Genomic DNA, 19,559 nt, shown 5'->3' with positions numbered 1-19,559 from the left:
ATGGCTAAGGGTTTGCTTACTTCCTTTGCTGCCTCCTTTAATATAACTGGATAGATCACATCCACCCCGGGTGCCTTTCTTGTGTTTATCTTCAACAGTTTCTCCTCCACTTTACTCCCAGTTATTTCAAGGTTCTGTAGCTTACTGCTAGAGTTGAATACACCTCTGGCATTCCTCTCGCTGAATAACTCCTCATGTGTGAATGTCGATGCAAAATATTCATTTAGTTTGTTAGCTACCTGAGCAGGATCATCAACAGTTGACCCATATTGATGAAGGTATATCAGGCTTAGTGTCAAAGTTTGCAGATGATACAAAGGTCGGCAGGGTTGTTAATGACAGTAATGGCAGTGTGCTACTGCAACAGGATCTAGAAAAGTTGGACAGATGGGCTGAGAAGTGGCAATTGAAATTTAACAACAACAAATACAAAGTACTGTATATGGGTAGAAGTAACCCCAGAGGAATGTACCAACTGTGTGGTACTACACTTAGGGTGGTAGAAAATGAAAAAGACCTGGGAGTAATTGTGCAGTCACAATTACTCCCAGATCTTCAGATATGAAGTTTTCTGAGCAATGCAAATCGGCTGCAAGAGCATGTCATGGGGTCAGTGATATACAGGAATTTTGCTAGCAGAGAAAAGGAGGTGATTATCTCTTTGTATAAGGCAATGGTCAGGCCATGCCTTGAGTATGCATAGAGGTCTGGAGGCCTCATTTTAGGAAGGATGTAGATTTGCTTGAGTGTGTACAGAGAAAGGCAACAAGATTGGTGAGGGGAATGAAGGGATCCTCTTACCAAGAGAGGCTTAGGTTCTGCAAATTGCAGCAGCTGAAGACTAGGCACCTGTGAGGTGATCTGATTGAGGTGTATAAGTCCTTGAATGGGTTGAGCATGCTGAATTCTGATAAGATTCTTCCACTTGCTCAGATTACAAACCTAAAGGGGTATAAATTCAAATTGAGATAGACAATTGTGGAATAGATGTGTGGAAATTTGCCTTTAGCCAGCAGGTGGTTAATTGCTGGACAAACTTCCATCTGTCGTTGTGTGAAGCTGATAGATTAAATAAATTCAAGGAGGAACTGGACAAAGTTTTAGATTGAATGGTTGTGTGAATTTTTTATTTATTTATTTGTTATTTTTTATTTTTTTATTTGATTTTATTTATTTATTTTTATTTTTTGGATGCTACATAAGCTCATACGCTGCTTTCTTGCATCACATGCCTCTATTACTATTACATCCCATGAAGTTTTCTTCTCTGTTAAGAGTTTCATCAGTTCATCTAACATTCATTTAGTCCTATACCTTAAAGTTAACCCCAGGGGCCGACATCTGGTGAGTATGGGATTGGCACACCCAGGGTTCTGAGCTGGATATCATCATTCTTCTCTTTCTTGGGGATTCCTATCACTCACTCTCTCTCTCTCTCTCTCTCTCTCTCTCTCTCTCTCTCTCTCTCTCTCTCTCTCTCACTCAGGGTAACTCAGGAATTTTTTTTTTTTTTTTTTTGGCTGGTGCAGCATAAGCCTCAGACTTCCTTGCACCATATGGCTAATAATAAGGGTATTTCTTAGTTGGTATGAAAAGCTTAGTAGCTTCCATGATTAATTCCTTGAACGCCTCCCCTTTAGAATTTTTCCTGATTGTAGCATCATCAGTGTGTTCCACTGTATAGAATTTAAAATCTGTCTGAGACAACTGTAGTCTTTTTTTATGAAAGAAAAAAACCTCTCTCTTTATTCTTGATGGTAGTTACATCTTTAAGTTACTCCCAAATCAAAACACTGCAATCACTGTCAGTGGTTCTTTTATCTGCACATTCTTAATGCATGAATAAACTTTGCTGATAATCAGAGGAAGTGTATTACTCCCTGTTGTTGACCCTCTGATAAGCTGCTGTAGATCCAATAAATCCACAAAAGCCTTGCTAGTGTCTGCATGAGCAATCCACAAGTTTCAATCTGGAAAGTTAAAATCTCCTATTATAAGACATTCTGAATTACCGGCTGACTTTATTTCTTTGTACAGCTGTTTATTGTACTCATCAGATTCATTAGGCTTATAACACACTTCTCTGATTTTTGCTTTCCCGGTGCTTATGTCACACAAAACTGACTTAACATTGTACAGACTAAGAGATTAAAAATAGTCTGCGGCTATTGTTAATCTCTTAATCTCTGTATCCCCCCCACAAGCTAGCTTTTAGGCCTTTCACTATGGGAATTTACTAATACATATTGCATAGTGCACTAAAGCTTCATTTTAATATGCAATAAATTCAAGATGATGGCATACAAAGTTTGTAAATATCCACCCACTGGAGAGCATACATAATACCAAAAAAAAAAAAAAAAAAAAAAAAAAAATGCTTTTTTTATGTCACTGACTGTGAACAAATAATAATAGTGTTTAGGGACAAAGAGGCATTATTTTTTTGAAAGTGAAGGGATAGGCAATTCATTGTAAAGAATTTCACAATATTAAAGTGTTATAATGATAATTCTGTATTGCAAGAGAAGTGGCAAAGAATTTTTGGCTTATGTAAATACTAAAATACTAAAAGGAAAGGGGTAAATCACATGGGTCCACTTGATATGAATTGTAAAGCTGTTGTTGATTTCATACTGGTTGCTGACAAACTGAATAAATATTTTGATCTACAGTCACACATGAAAACATTTTTAAAGATGGAGATACCAGAAATTTAAATTCCAACTGATTGGAAGTTAAATGATTTCATGATAATAGAATACAATTATACTAAAAAAAAAAAAAAAAAAAGAGCAAAAGAAGTAATCATGTCTTTAACTATAATAAATGAGAGCATTTTTGGATTCAGTGGAAGTCCCAATAAATTAAAAGTGTTAGATGTTTCTCTCTTAATTACAAAGATAGTTCAGTGAGTAAAATGCATAAACACAAAGTTTTGTGCCATAGAAAATAATGGACTCAGTAGTTAAGGCAGGCCGGATCATCTGAATAGGAATAGGGCCATAAGGCAATCACAGCATGGATTTGTTAAAAGGTAATTGTGCCAGACCATTCTGATTAGCTACTACAAGGTTGTTGCAAAAAAAATGAATGAAACGGATAAGTTCAATATCATACACCTAGATTTCAGTAAAGCTTTTGATACTGTTATACATGAATGAGTGTTGTATAAATTGAAGCAATGTATAATTAGGGGAGTTACTACTGTGGATAGAGGGATGGTTGGGTGTGTAAAACAGAGAATGATTATAAATGACTATTCATGAACTAATGTTTATGAGTGGTGTACCTAGTATTGCACATGTTGTTTATTAATGATATTAATGTATTTCATGTTTGATATATGTTTAATGTTTGATGTCTAACTTTGCTAATGACAACAAAGGTGGGTAGGGTGTTAATCAGGTTATGCTACTTCAAGAAGATCCAGTTAAACTAGGCAGATGGGCTGAAAAATCGTGATTGATGGTTAACATGGATAAATATTAAGTACTATATTTGGTTCCCCGATGCTATATTATAATCCCAAAATAACATGATATTTGGGTTGCACCAAATTAAAGATAAGGAAAAAGACCTAAGGGTACTTGTACAGTCTAACAAAGTTTTCTGAGCAGTGCAGACACTATGCTAGAACAGTTTAAGGAGTTCTGTCAATGATGTACAGGAACTTTGGCAGCAGGGACAAAGAGGCAATTATCCTGTTGTATAAGAAATGGTTAGGCTATATCTGGAATACTATGCAGGTTTGGAAATCTCATTTTAGGAAGGATATGGATAGTTCAGAGGAGAACAATGAGATTAGTTAGGGACACAAATGGGTAGTGTTACCAAGGGGCATTCTGTAAATTGCAGCATCCAAAAACCAGATATCATCTGCATGCAGTGCCAAACTTAGGCATAAGCCATGACTTAGGGCCTCGCTTTCTGATGAGCTCATGCCATTTCCTCTTCTGATGAAATAAATTTGTAATTACATATTTTGGAGTCTCTTTTTTACATGCTTTGGCTTTGAGTGTTTAAAGCTTTAAAAGAGTTCAATAAACAAAATGTTTCTAGCATCTTTATTCTTTGTGCATGTATTATGTTCAGAAAATACATGCACAAAGGGATATAAATTTAAATTGAAAAGGACAGCTGCAGAATAGATGTGTCCTCAAGGCTATTTATCCTCAAGCAGAGAGTAATTGATATTGGAATAAACTTCTACCTAGCATTGAAGTGGGCAGCTTAAATAAATTTAAAGATGGATCGGATAAATTATTAGAATGAATGACTGCAGAATAGTTTAGGGCTAGGGCCTCAGGTTATCTAGGGAGTTAACTGATATATAAATTAATGCAATTGCATCATTTCTGTATGTAGCCAACTACTTAAGTAGTTATAAATTGGCATCATTAAGTATATCTTATATCTTATTGTGAATGCCTTCACAACGAGTTACCATGATATTGCACTACCTTGAATAAGTAACGCTTCACCATAGGAGAAGACTATTGTTACTTATTCTCAGCGGATACCATCACCCATATGGCACTGTTTTGGAGCTTATTAGCTCCTCATCATTGCAACACCAGGGTACAAATCTGCCCATATGACAACAGTCATATGGACGGATTTGAAGATGATGGTGCTTTGAAAAATGATATTGTCACTCTTCGTAAATCAATGGGTCTGGAGGTTGACAAAGAGGATGTGAAGGACCTTATTGACATTCATGGGTGTGAGCTAACAACAGAGGAACTACAAGAGTTGGAGAAAATTACAGAGTGACACTGGAGAGGAAGCGGAAGAAGATACCCAAAAAGGGTCAGCTGAAGAGTTGGAGACCGTCATTTCTTGTTGGGAGCATTTAAGAGACCTGGTAAAAAACACCCCAACATTGAAAACACTGAACTTGTGATGTGCAAAATGGAAGACAAAGTAATTTCTTACTTCAGGAAGCTACAAAAAAGTTGTAAAAAACAGTCCTTTGGAGAGTTTCTTTGACAGTAGCAGCAAAAGACTGAAAAGACACCTGATATAGCCCCACCATCCCCACTACGCTGCCATTGATTTCATCAGCTCTGCACTTCAAGTCTGAAGTGCAGAGCTAATTTATTGGTTTTTTTTTTTTCTAAGGTGTTTTATCACTATTTATTAAATAATCTTTATAAAACACTCATTTTTAATGTAAAAATGAAGTATAACATGTAAGAAATACCTATTTCATGTGTTGTTGAGGGTTGCTTGTCAAGAGTTTGGATTGAATTACAGGAAATCAGTGTATTATTAGTTTCAACTTACAATATTTTCAACATACAATGGGTTTTGATGAATTAATTACCATTGGATGTTGGGATCCTACTGTATAGTTCAATACTCGATATAGATATAGATAAAAAAAAAAAAAAAAAACTTTATAAAATTAACATTAATAAACTAATAAAATTGTTTAGAGGATATTTCTACCATGAAAGTTGAATGAATAATTATAACTTTGTGAACATGGTGAACTGTTTTCAATGATCTTATTAATGTTAATTTTACAGTTTTTTTTTATCCTTATTAACTTTTTAGTTATATTTATTTTCCACTTTTAACTGCTCTTCTAGCCCACTCTGAGCAAGCAGTTTAGAATTATACCCATGAATCATAAGTTTTAGATTATCATTGCTTCTTAATTTCAGTATTCAGAAGACAATAAATACTGACTTTCATATAGATAAAAAAAAAAAAAAAAAAAAAAACCTTGATAAAATTAACATTAATGAACTAATAAAATTGTTTAGAGAATATTTCTGCCATAAAAGTTGAATGAATGAATATTATAACTTTCATGGTGAAACTGTCTTCTTAAATGATCTTATTAATTATTAATGTTAATTTTACTGAGGTTTTTTTATCCTTATTAACTTTTCAGTTATATTTATTTTCCATATTTAACTGCTTTTAACTGTTCTTGCAGCCCACTCTGAGTAAGCAGTTTAGAATTATACCCACGAATCACAAGATTATCATTTTTTCTTATTTCAGCATTCAGAAGACAACAAATACTGGCTTTCATAACACATAAGATAGAGTGCTCATTTTATTGTACTTTTCATTTCTGTGCAACATGCATTTTAAACAATATGTTGATGCTTTGTATTTGCACATTTAAGAATCTTCGCTTAAGTTAATTATGATTCTTCCTTTTACAGGTTATTCCTCTCTCTGACATGTGTGGTTCTAATATCTGTACTCCAGTATATGGTACTATAATAGATATTACAGGTTAGTTTTTCTTTCTTTTTTAGTAGTGGAAAATAATGCAGGGAAGCAGGTTTAGACAGCATAAGACAAAAAAAGAAAAGAAAAAAACATTACCCATATCTATCTCATCTGTCCATCTCCAGTCTAATAATTTGTCTAATTTTTTTTTTAATATTACCCACAAACTATCCACCGCCATAGCACCAGATGGAAGTTTATTCCACCAATCAGTCACTCTCTGACTGAAAGCAAATTTTCGTACATCTATCCTATAAACATCCTTTTTCAGTTTAAATATGTCTCCTTATGTGTGTCATTCAAGAAAGAGAGTTACAGTGTCATCTGCATTTAATTTTCTCAATCTATTTAAGACCTTAAACACTTCAATAAGGCCTCCTTGCAAGTGCCTAGTTTCCAGATGTTACATCTTGGTAACCATACCATTTTGTATCCCTGACTAAACTTATTGCTCCCATCTAACAGATTTACATACTTTCTAAAATGAGGTTTCCAGACCTGTATACAGTACTTCTCAAGGTATGGCCTAACCAGGATCTTATACAATGGGGTAATCACCTCCTTATCATTGATAGATCCCCATGAACTGTCCTAGTACCCTGAGGGTGCCCACTAGGGGAATGATAGTGTCTGGTTGTTGTGCTCTGTAAACTTTTCTTGATTTGTGTAATTAAAATTGCAGCATTAAGTTCTTTTTAGTGTTGCCATATCAAGATTGACCCTTGGAAATAATAGATGCAACTGGTGAACAATGAGAGCAGACAAAAGATAAGTTCTGGATGAATTTCTTCATGCTCGTTCCTGCTACTTCTTATGCATGCTTTCAACCATTACTATAATTTTTAGTGTTTCTCACTAACCATTGAAGTGAAACGGAAACATTAAAGTTTATGTTTAAGTTTACGATAAATTTACAGTAGATCAAACAAAATATGATTATACAAAACGTTACTAATAATAAAATACTGAATTAGGATAAAATAAAACAAATGTATACAAATAAAATACTGAATTAAAATGCAATAAAATATACTAGATTAAAAGTGCTAAAATAACTGAAGCTTTCAAAGGCTTCTGCCTTCTTCCTCAACAGTGTACTTCTATACTGCGGTGCCTCATTAAATACCAGCAGGTTCACGGTGCATCTCACGTAAATGTATACTGTTCCTGTACACGTTGGAACCGGAAGCGGCTCGGGAGCGTTCCAGGCGAAAACGTTCATTCCCTCCAAGGATTACTGCCTCAAAGAGAGGATGAATCCATTGTTTCGACCATTGTTCAGTGTTTTCCATGCTCAACATGTCTGGTAGCAATGTGACCTTGCTCCAGTGTTAGTGAGCTGCTAAGCTGTTCTGTTCTCACCCTTGCATTCCATAGAATAAAAGCACATGTAGTGATAGCTAAGGAAGTAAGACTAATGACTGAATTTTGAATTAAAATTTATCAATTTAACATGGATGACAAAACTATTGACACTGATACTAGCATTTCAAATGAGGATTTTCCTCCTTTGGGACCTAGAAAGGACATAATGCCAAGTCAAACAAATGCAAAATTAAATTCATCCTCTATGGTAAGTCATGTCAGAATAGATTCTTCTCTTAATGATAATTCTCAAAATCAAGACTGTCAACAAACAAGTACTGTTGTTTCAATAGTTGATGCTCCGGTTGATGCTAGAGCTCAGGCTTGTAAAATACATAAATGAATTGTTGACTTCTTGACTAATGAAAGCAGTAGATTTACTAAAGCAACTACTAATTTTCTTTGTGAAAAACTTGGTGACTTAGAATTTATTCTTAGTAGTCTATTTATAGACAATGAAAAATTTACAGTTAGAAATGGGGAACTACAAAAAACCATTGATATTCTTTCATCTTCAACTTCACATAATGCATCTTTTGCTGATGCCTTAAAGAATTCAAGAGACAGTGCTGTACTGCCTGTATACAAGTACCAAAGCTGTTCGACCGTTACCAATACAAAAACGTGGGTATTGCTATTTCTACAGAATCCACCCAATCAAAATCTAAGCATAAACCCAACATAATTTTATGTAAGGCTACAGATTCCAGTATTTATTCCACCAGTAAAGATGTTTTTGATAATGTAGTTATGACCTTCTGACAGTCCTTAAAAAGTGTTAAAATAAAATCTATAAAAATGATAAAAAACAAAGGTGTTGCTGTAGAGACAGCCACCTCAGAAGACATTTGTAAGATAACTTCATCAGCTGATATTGGTATTAAGATGGAACCCTGTAAATTCTGAATTGGATTCTAGCCTTTTCTCCAAGAATATATAAACTTGCTATCTCCTTAGAATGCTTATAGATTGGTAGGTGTTCTCATAGATGCAGGCCTTTCACAGTGGTTACCAGGTGTTCTCATAGATGCAGGCCTTTCACAGTGGTTACCAGGTGTTTTTCTTGTCTTGGTTATGGACACACTGCTGCCTCCTGTTCTCAGGGTGTTCCATCTTGTGGTTACTGTGCCCATACTGGACACATCTATGAGGACTCTCCCAATAAAGATCAGCCCCCTTGTTGCTGCAACTGTAAGCGTAAAAAGAAGGATCATAAGCATTCAGTCTGAGATATTACCTGTAGTGAATACTTACAAGCTTTGGAAAATGTAAGAAATCATACTGAATATGAATAATATACTCTTAAATTCAAATTTTAATTATAGTCATAACATATACAATTCTTCTGTTAAAATTCTTCACCTTAATGGTTAAAAATCAAAAACTGTCGCAGACGAACTTCGGCAGGTCTCCTTAGAGAAATCTATTGATATTTTGTTAATTCAGGAGTGCTATTATTTGCATGGAATGATTACTGGTTTTCCTACAACCAAAAGAGTCTTATATGTTCCACATCAACATCCTCATTATGCTATTGAATGATGTTTTGGAGGTTACTTTGATTGGCTGTCTAAGTTCCCAATTTGTAACTTGCACATATATTTCTGGTTCCTTGGGAATTATCTATTTCTTTTCAGTTTATTGCCCTCCTCAAGATGAAATGGATGGAATTCTTTCTTTTCTTGACTATGCTTTCAGAACCTTGCGGTGCGCAAATTTTATTGTAGCTGGTGATTTTAATGCCAGATCCATGATGTGGTTCTGTTCTTCTTCCAACACTCATAGTCTTTCTTCTTTAAGATTTTCTTGCTTCACCAACTTAATATCTTTAACAAGCCTGATCTACCTTTTACTTCTTCGGCTAAGGTAAAGAAAGCCAACACGAGAACAATGAGAAACGTCAGATAATTTACGCCGAAAATTATAGTTTCCCGATACGGCACTCTAGCGCTGCTCGCTCGGTAAACAGACGGTACGTGTGTTGGTCTGGAGCCGAAATCAAAAATAAAAATACAATCATAAAAAAATAAATTTTTTTATGTATGTATTTCTAAATATGACTGATTCTAAAGAAAAAATGGTTAGGTTACCCTCTCCACTTCGGGAGGGGTTCCAGCTCCCATGGGATTCAAGTGGAAGTAACCTGACCTTTTTTCACCGTTCAATAGGGCTAGTGCAATTAGGGCAAGTTACCATTAGTGCTTTTGAGTGCTACTAAAGTGATACTAAACCGATGTTATTGTGCGTTGTGTTCGCGCACCAATCAGCACATCATTTGCCATGCCTACCTGTCAATCAATATATCGTTCTCGACTTTGCTTCAGACCGATAACTTCTACCATCTGTTTACTGAGCGAGCAGTGCTAGAGTGCCGTATCAGGAAACTAATTTTCTGCGTAAGTTATCCGACATTTCTCGTGTTGGCTTTCTTTACCTTCGTCACTTCTTCTATTGGTCAGTCCAATATTGATTTAACACTGTTCTTTTTTTCTTCTATTTTAAACAAAATCTGTTCTTGGATATTTTGTGTTGATTGGATTTCTTCTGATCATTGCAATATTCAGCAATGATTGGAGCAATTTTCTTTCAGCTTCAACCCATTCTTTCCTTTTCTACCTGTTATACTTCCACCTCCTCTCATTTTCCTTGCACAATGCTAATTGTCAAAAATTCACTAATATTTTGACTTTTGAATTTCCTTGTTTTTCTGAAGTTTCTGAAAATATGTATCCAGCTGACTGTGCTACTGCTTGTTTACAATGCTCTGCTCAAAGCTGCTACCCACTCTACTAAAAGGAAATCTAAAAAACATGTTACCACTCATTGATGGAACAGAGAATTGACAATCTTGCATCGTGAAGCATTTCGTGCCTGAAAAATTTATTAGTGGCATAGACATTCTTGGCCAGCTGACAACGTTAGCATTAGCTAACGTTGTCAGCTGGGCACATGCAGGAAATTAGCAAGGGCACATGATGAAAGAAAGCAAGCTCATATAGCAACAGCCAAAAAAAAAACACCCCCTTCTCATTTCACCCATCCACTTGCTCCAAATGTTTGTCTAGTTCTGCCTTGAATCTGTTTAAGCTATCAACTTCTACAATGACAGATGGAAGTTTGTTCCAGCAATCAACCACCCGCTGGCTAAAGGCACCTTCTGCACATCTATCCTACAACTGTCTTTCCTCAATTTGAATTTATACCCTCTCAGCGATTATTCTGAGCAAGAGGAAGAATCCCATCAGCATTGAGCATGCTCAAACCATTCAAGGCTTTATACACCTCAATCAGATCACCTCACAGGTGCCTAGTCTCCAGACATTGTAATTTGCAAAACTTAAGCCTTTCTTCATAAGAGCAACCATTTGTTCCATTCACTAATCTTGTTGCCCTTTTTATACTTGTTCCAGCAGCTCTACATCCTTCTTCAAATGAGGCCTCCAAACCTGTATACAGTATTCAAGGTGTGGCCTGACCATAGCCTTATACAAGGGGATAATCACCTCCTTATCACTGTTAGAAAAATTCATTCTTGTATATCATTGACAAGGCACCATGAGCTACTCTTGCAGACCGACTTATCAAGTGACTCAGAAGCCTATGGCAGATATAAGCTAGTCTGTAAGCAGGTCACAAAGGAGGTTAGGCAGATTACGAGAAATCCTTGGCAAAAGATGCTAAGAAAAACAGGAAGGATTTCTTTATTTAAATAAATTCTAAAAGGAAGGGGATGAATCTGATTGGTCCACTTGACATCGACGGTTCGACTGTTGATGATCCTGCTCAGATAGCAAACAAACTGAATGAGTATTTTGCCTCTACATTCACACTTGAGGAATTATTAAGGTTTGAAAATGTCAGAAGGTTATCAAATTGTAGCAGGATACTTGATTTTGTAATAACTGAGAGCAAATTGGAGGAGAAATTGTTGAAGATAAACATAAGAAAAGCACATGGGGTGGATGGGATCTATCCAGTTATATTAAAGGAGCCGGCAAAGCAACTAAGCAAACCCTTAGCCATAATTATGAGAGCATCCTTGGACTCGGGAGGTTCCCACGGACTGGAGATGTGCAAATGTATCCCCAATTCACAAAGGGGGATTGAAGGGTGACACGAGTAATTACAGACCAGTTAGTTTAACTTCTGTTCCGGGTAAAATAATGGAGTCACTGGTTAAAGATGCATTGCAGGATCATCTAGACAAGACTGCAGCAATAATTCAGACACAGCATGGGTTAGTTAAGGGAAAGTCTTGTCTGACAAATTTGATAGAATATTATGATGTGGTTACAAAGGAACTGAATGCAAAAAATAATTTTGATATCATATATTTGGATTTCAAGAAAGCTTTTGACACTGTTGCACATGGAAGACTATTTTACAAATTGGAGCAGAATGGGATTATTAAGGGTAAGTTGCTACAATGGATAAAAGGATGGTTAAGTGGGAGAAGACAGAGGGTGGTAATCAATGGACTAATGTTATTAGTGGAGTCCCACAGGGTTTGGTGTTGGGTCCACTATTGTTTTGTATATTTATCAATGATATTGATGAAGGTATATCAGGCTTAATGTTGAAGTTTGCAGATGATACAAAGGTTGGCAGGGTTATTAATGACAGTAATGGCAGTGTGCTACTGCCGCAGGATCTAGATAATTTGGGCAGATTAGCTAAGAAGTGGCAACTGAAGTTTAATTTTGACAAATGCAAAGTACTGCATATGGGTAGAAGTAACCGCAGAGAAATGTACCAACTGTGTGGTACTACACTTAAGGCGGTAGAAAATGAAAAAGACCTGGGAGTAATTGTGCAGTCAGATATGATGTTTTCTGAGCAATGCAGACAGGCTGCCAGGGCTAGTTAGTTAATTATTTGGTTTTTTTTTTAGGAGCATTAGCAACTAAGGCCATATTGCTCTGGGATATGAAGTGGTCATTCCCTGACCTTTCCACATATTCCGTATTTGGTGGTGACGCGCTCGAACCCGGTCTAATCAAGAAGCGTGTGCTATGCACTGCTGTTCCTTCCCACCTGGCTACAGAGGCGCCAGCCAGGGCAGGTCGTGTGGTTTTGTCAATGATATATAGGAATTTTGCTAGCAGGGAAAAGGAGGTGATTGTCCCTCTGTATAAGGCAATGGTCAGGCCACGCCTTGAGTACTGCATACAGGTCTGGAGGCCTCATTTTAGGAAGGATGTAGATTTGCTTTAACGTGTACAGAGAAGGGCAACAAGATTGGTGAGGGGAATGAAGGGATCCTCTTACTAAGAGAGGGTTAAGTTGTGCAAATTGCAGTGGGTGGAGACTAGGCACCTGCGTGGTGATATGATTCAGGTTTATAAGGCCTTGAATGGGTTGAGCACGCTGCATTCTGATGGGATCCTTCCACTTGTTCAGATTACGAACCTAAGCGGGGGCCATAAATTAAAATTAAGAAAGGACAGATGTAGAATAGATGTGCGGAAATTTGCCTTTAGCCAGCGGGTGGTTAATTGTTCGAACAAACTTCCATCTGTCGTTGTGGAAGTTGATAGGTTGAATAAATTTGAGGAGGAACTGGACAGGCATTTGGAGGGAATGGTGTGATTTTTTTTTTTTTTTGGCTGATGCTGCATAAGCTCATACACTTGCTTTCTTGCATCACATTCCACTACTACTACTACTACTACCGTCTGCAGTGCTCAGAAAACTTCATATCTGCCTGCACACGTTAACCAGTTCCTTGCAATTAATCTTAGCAAAAAACATTAATATGTCAAACTCATTGCTTAAACGAAATTTGACACCTGGAAGAAATTTGCTCATCATGCTGGTAATCAAAATCTCTGGAACATTGTTTATCAAATTGCTAGAAACATACAACATGCTCCTTTTATTTATAATACTGTTATAAGTAATAACACTGAATATCTTTCTTGACCAGATACCGCTAATTCAATTCTAGACGCCCTCTTCTTACTTGATTATCACCTTTAGATTTGTGCTGTCTTAAAGGTATTTGAAGTAAAGTAATTAAGATTACTTTACTTCCTTATTGCTATTCCTTTTACCTCTGTTTAATTATCTTCTGCCATTGCTAGCATTAAATCTAATCAGTGTCCTGGCAAAGATCTTATTGAAGGAGAGTTTTTGATAAAACTTCACTCCTGTCATCCAAATGTTCTTCTAAATTTATATAATAAATGTGTTCAATGGCCTATTTTCCCAAATTTCTGGAAACCTACCATCTTATGAATTCTGTTGAAACTTACCTAGTTTTCTGATCTTCCCTGGTCTTACAGATCTATAGATTTGTTCTCTAATTTTGATATTCTGGAACATTTGATCTCATATGGAATCCTGGCTTTGCTTCAGATATAAAGAGCTACTCTAGTAATCAATGTTTCGTTCTGGAGTTGGTGCTGAAGATGCTCTTGTTACTCTTTTGAATTTCATTAAAGAATTTTCTTCTAAATACATCTTGGCAATTTTTATCAATTGCGAGGGTGCCTTTGACTCTCTTTGGTGGGAGAGTGCTCTCGGACATCTTTGTACTCTGAACTGTTCTGCTAACCTATACAGTCTTATTATAAATTATTTTTTGGATAGATCTGTTAAAGTTACATTAAATTTTCACATTTTCTCGGAAAGTCTTACATGGATGTCCACAAGTTCTATCCTTTGACCTTTGTTTTGGAATTTTGTTCTCAACCAGTGGTTGCTAAAGGGTTTCCTAAATTATTCATCAATTGCATATGTGAATTATTTAGTTCTTTTTTATAGAAATTCTCGCCATTCATTAGAAGAAAATGCAAATTCTGTTTTTTGACATCTTTCTGCTTGATAAACTTATTATTTCTCACAGTAAAACTTATATAATGGTCTTCAAAGCCCTTTGTCCAATTCGTCCTCCTCTCATAAAAATTAATGCTAAATCTTTCCCTTTTCTAACTACCACAAAATTTCTTAGATTACTGCTTGATAATTGCATTACCTTTCTTCCTTAACCGAATCATCTGTCTGACAAAGTTAGAAAATTTGTCTTTCAAATTGTTCGCATTTCCCGTCAGTATGTGATGCCTCCTTAGCCGGGTGGGCAGGAGCGGCAGTCCGTAGCACAAGCTTCTTGATTAGACCGGGATTCGAGTCCGTGACCACCAAATATGGAGAATGCAGAAAGGTCAGGGAATGACCACCGCATATCCCTGGAGCAATATGGCCTTAGTTGCTATGCTCCTAAAAACCAAATAATAACAACACCAACAACCATCAGTATGTACTGGTGGTTTGAACCATAAGATTTTGCATACACTGTACAAAGCTGTTGTTTTAATAATTACCACTGACGCTGCTGCAACCTGGTTTAGACACTAAATTGCTTAAAGTGCAATCCAAGCTGGTTCAATCTAGCACAGTTTCATCCTGTTACTGGTTAGAACATGTAGACCTGTCTCTACCTCTACTCTACGGTGCTATCTGGTTCACTACCTTTACACTTATATTTAATTTACCTTGGACTTCTCTTACTTCATTCAAAAAGGCTTTCCTGCTTTTCAATGGAATTCAAATTGACTTGTTCTCCAGTTCTAAACAAGAAATACAATGAATTTTAAAAATTCTTTACAATCGGTGCTAATTTCATGGTCTGATTTCTGAAAAGGTTTAATTGCAAAATTATTTATTCCAGAAGTTGCATTTGTTAATAAAAACACTTGTGAATGGTTTTCTGCCAGCATGTAGTAGTAGTAGTAGTAGTAGTACTACTACTACTACTACTACTACTACTACTACTACTACTGGCATGTGATGCAAGAAAGCAAGTGTATGAGCTTATGCAGCATCAGCCAAAAAAAAAAAAAAAAATCACACTATTCCCTCCAAATGCCTGTCCAGTTCCTCCTCAAATTTATCCAACCTATCAACTTCCACGACAGATGGAAGTTTGTTCCAACAATTAACCACCCGCTGGCTAAAGGCAAATTTCCGCACATCTATTCTACATCTGTCCTTTCTTAATTTTAATTTATGCCCCCCCCCCTTTAGGTTCATAATCTGAACAAGTGGAAGGATCCCATCTTAATTTTAAGGAATGTGTCACTGTGGTCATATGTCAGCAAAACATTTAAAATGATTTTTCTTCCATTACTTTGTACCATCAATGTTCAGAGCTACACTTTCACCACACACCTTTTTGAAATACAGGCTATAAAGAGTCTTAAATTTTTGGAACCATCCATCTGAACTTTGTTCATTCACAGTTAAAGAATTGGATTACTTGTTGCTCTTGACTCGGTAGTACAAATTGTATAAAATATGACATTCATCTCAAAACCTTGCTCCATATTCTTTTTACTGTCGAATTTATCATTTTGTAAATATGTTCATATTTTGTAATTAGTAATTAAGTTTATATTTAAATAAAGCCTTTGTTTCTTTAGATTTTTTGGTAAAGTATGCTCTTTACCACCTTCAGTGTTTATTTGATTCTAATCAAAACTTGAGTGTTATGAACTCTTATGGACAATAAAATAACTTATGTATAGTAGTAGTGGCATGTGATGCAAGAAAGCAAATCTATGAATTTATGCAGCATCAGCCAAAAAAAAAAAAAAAAAAAATCACACCATTCCCTCCAAATGCCTGTCCAGTTCCTCCTTAAATTTATTCAACTTCCACAACGACAGATGGAAGTTTGTTCCAGCAATTAACTACCCGCTGGCTAAAGGCAAATTTCTGCACTTCTATTCTACATCTGTCTTTTCTTAATTTGAATTTATGCCCCCCTTAGGTTCTTAATCTGAACAAGTGGAAGGATCCCATCAGAATTCACCGTGCTCAACCCATTCAAGGCCTTATATACCTCAATCAGATCACCGCAAAGGTGCCTAGTCTCCAGCCACTGCAATTTGCAGAACTTAAGCCTCTCTTGGTAAGAGGATCCCTTCATTCCCCTCACCAATCTTGTTGCCCTTCTCTGTACACGCTCAAGTAAATCTACATTCTTCCTAAAATGAGGCCTCCAGACCTGTACGCAGTACTCAAGGCGTGGCCCGGCCATTGCCTTATACAGAGGGATAATCACCTCCTTTTCCCTGCTAGAAAAATTTCTATATATCATTGACAAAACCCCATGACCTGCCCTGGCAGCCTGTCTGCATTGCTCAGAGAACTTCATATCTGACTGCACAATTACTCTCAGGTCTTTTTCATTTTCTACCACCTTAAGTGTAGTACCACACAGTTGGTACGTTTCTCTGGGGTTACTTCAACCCATATGCAGTACTTTGCATTTGTCAAGGTTAAACTTCAGTTGCCACTTCTTAGCCCATCTGCCCAAATTATCTAGATACTGTTGCAGTAGCATACTGCCATTACTGTCATTAACAACCCTGCCAAACTTTGTATCATCTGCAAACTTCGACATTAAGCCTGATATACCTTCATCAATATCATTGATAAATATACAAAACAACAGTGGACCTAACACCGAACCCTGTGGGACTCCACTAATAACATTAGTCCAAGAAGAGCAGCACCCATTGATTACCACCCTCTGTCTTCTCGCACTTAACCATCCTTTTATCCATTTAGTCATTATAATAACTTTAGTTATTACAGTTGAAGCTCTATAGCAATCCTCTTTTTAATGTCTCAACACATTATAATGTCCTATTTGTTCTGGCCAATTTCTCATTAACCTAATGCTATTTTACATTCAGTATAACAACCTTGAAAATAAAAAGATTTCTCTCTAATGACCATAAATTTTTATCTCTTAATCTGAATTTTTACTTTTTTATTAGTTTAAAAATGACAAAATGCTTCAAATATATTGAAGTAATTGCAGCCTGACCGTGAGAAATCATTTGTTAAGATTTCCCATGCTGTTTTTTCACAGTGTAGTAGTGAATATAGTATAAGGTATGTTCGTGTCAGACGACGCCTGGGATTTCTCCCATCTCCACGTATGTTCGCTGTATCGAGGACAGTACACTGTCAAGCCAGAGACTTGAAAGTGTGTGGGCTATGTCTGTGCAGTGTGATCTGTTGTGCCCATTGTTTGTCCGGCTTATTGGCCGCCAGGCCCCTGGTGGGGCCCGACGTTGCCCATACCTTGCCACGTGGAGGCTAACCGGGTGTCCAGAATCATGATGAGTTGCTCCGGCAGGTCCTGCCCCCTAGTTTCCTGGGATTTCAGTGGCTAGGACCTAAAAAAAAAAAAAATAAATAAATAAATAATAATAAAAGTAAAAAATAAAATAAAATAGTAGTAAAAAAAAAAAAATATATATATATACGCATTTGACGTTAATTCTTAAGGAGATTGCTGTTAGGAAATCGCTGGTTGGGGTTGAACGCTAGAAAGATGTGTTAAAAGGCCCAATAGGTCGGGCAGAATTTTCTTGTTATTAAATTTAGACATGTGGGCTATACGTTAGATGAAAGATAAAAGTGGAAGGGAGGGGAGGCTGAAGACTGGGGGGTAGAAGTAGAAGTAAGGGGTCGATAGAGGAGATGACCCCTGCTAGACAGTATGGCATGCCCATGCCACACCAGAGGGGAGTTGGGATGCCGGGTGGGGGAGACGAAGAAGAGTTATCTCCCCCTGCCATGGATAAGGTATACAGTTAGAGTGGGGGAAGAGACTGAAGACTGGGGGAAAGGCAGAAGCATGGGGCCGATAGAGAAGGCAACCTCAGGTGGTCAGTGAGGCAGGCGCATGCCTCACCAGGTGAAGAGATGGGTTGGCAGGGGAGGGAGGAAACAGAGCATGTCTCCTCTCCCTCCTGCCGGGGATAGGGAATTTAAGATGAATAGGCTAAGGGTACCCCATTCAGCTCGCCATATACCATTTGGCAGCGGAGCTGCTAGTTGGTTCTAGTCCATTTCCAGGAGCGATCAGACCGAAGGATGATCGTTCATGGGGTGGTTCCCGTCCGTTCTGCAGTCTTTACTGTCAAAAGGTCCGGGTTTGCTTGTCGGCGTTTGTGGAGTCTTTCTTGTGACATTTCTCATCCATGTGGTGTTTGCGTCAATGTTGTTTATAGAGTCATTTCTCATTTATTCAACTTTAGGTCCACTTCAGGGTTTAGTGCCTTGATGATCGGAGGCCATTGGGTTCAGGCGTCTTCCGTGGGATGAGTTCCTTCGGGGTTTGTTCTTTTCTTATTGTGTCAGTGGTTGATTGCGGTTCGCTGCAATAAGAGCTCTCCGTCTTGTGAACAGGGCCAGTGCATAGCTGGAGAAAGCCTGATATTCTTCCCTGGTATCCAAGATGTGGTTCTCCTGGCCATATGGTAGATACTGTATTTTGGTGATGAATGCACTGCGGAGGTCGTCATACAGCTGGCAATCATGCATGAGGTGCTGCCAGCTCTCCAGCCCCCCGCAGATGCAGGTGGGATCTTCTTGTATTCCGAGTAGGGATAGCTTTGCATTCAGAGCTCCATGTCCTGTCAGTAGGTATGTGACTTGTAGGCCCGGGGAAAACCAGGGTGGGAAGTTCGGAAAAACCCGGCCAATGTTGGGCAGAAACTTTCTGGTGATTTCGCCTTTTTTGCGAGGTGGCCCATCTATCCTGCCACACCTGCAACAGGTGAGCATGCAGCTTTTTCTTTTCCATAGTCTTGCTATTGATGATGTCGGTGGTGAATCCTAAACATGTCTGTGGGATACCCTTGTCCAGGTGGTGCGTGAGGCCCCTTCGAATGATCTCTAAGTCCAGTGGAAGGACGCCAGCAAGGACTTGCAGGGCATGCGTGCTCACTGTGCTGCAAGCTCGAGTAATGGTCAGAAGGATTGATCGGTGAATCAAATCAATGATTCGTTTATTGACAACAGTTGTGGCTTTTTGATACCATGCGCCAGATGCATATGTGACAATTGGGGTGAAGATGGTTTTATAGAAAAGACGTAGCACCCGTCTGTCTAGGCCCCAGTCTCTGCGAGTGACTCTGGCA

General features: G+C 37.6%; 1 protein-coding gene across 1 annotated transcript in view; it reads left to right on the top strand.

The window, feature by feature from the left end:
• The window catches only part of LOC150086855 (uncharacterized), a 213,913-nt gene that overhangs the window by 163,813 nt on the left and 30,541 nt on the right, over positions 1 to 19,559 (top strand). The window contains exon 8 of the mRNA XM_090372298.1: positions 6,183 to 6,255. Within this exon, the coding sequence (XP_090228424.1) occupies positions 6,183 to 6,255 (73 nt within the window). The remainder of the gene's footprint in view (positions 1 to 6,182; positions 6,256 to 19,559) is intronic.

The sequence above is a fragment of the Mastigoproctus giganteus genome, chromosome 4 (genome assembly GCF_048544385.1).
Source record: "Mastigoproctus giganteus isolate SK-2022 chromosome 4, ASM4854438v1, whole genome shotgun sequence".
Taxonomy (NCBI): domain Eukaryota; kingdom Metazoa; phylum Arthropoda; class Arachnida; order Uropygi; family Thelyphonidae; genus Mastigoproctus; species Mastigoproctus giganteus.
Note: the sequence above shows the minus strand (reverse complement) of the source record. Positions and strands in the feature narration are given on the sequence as shown.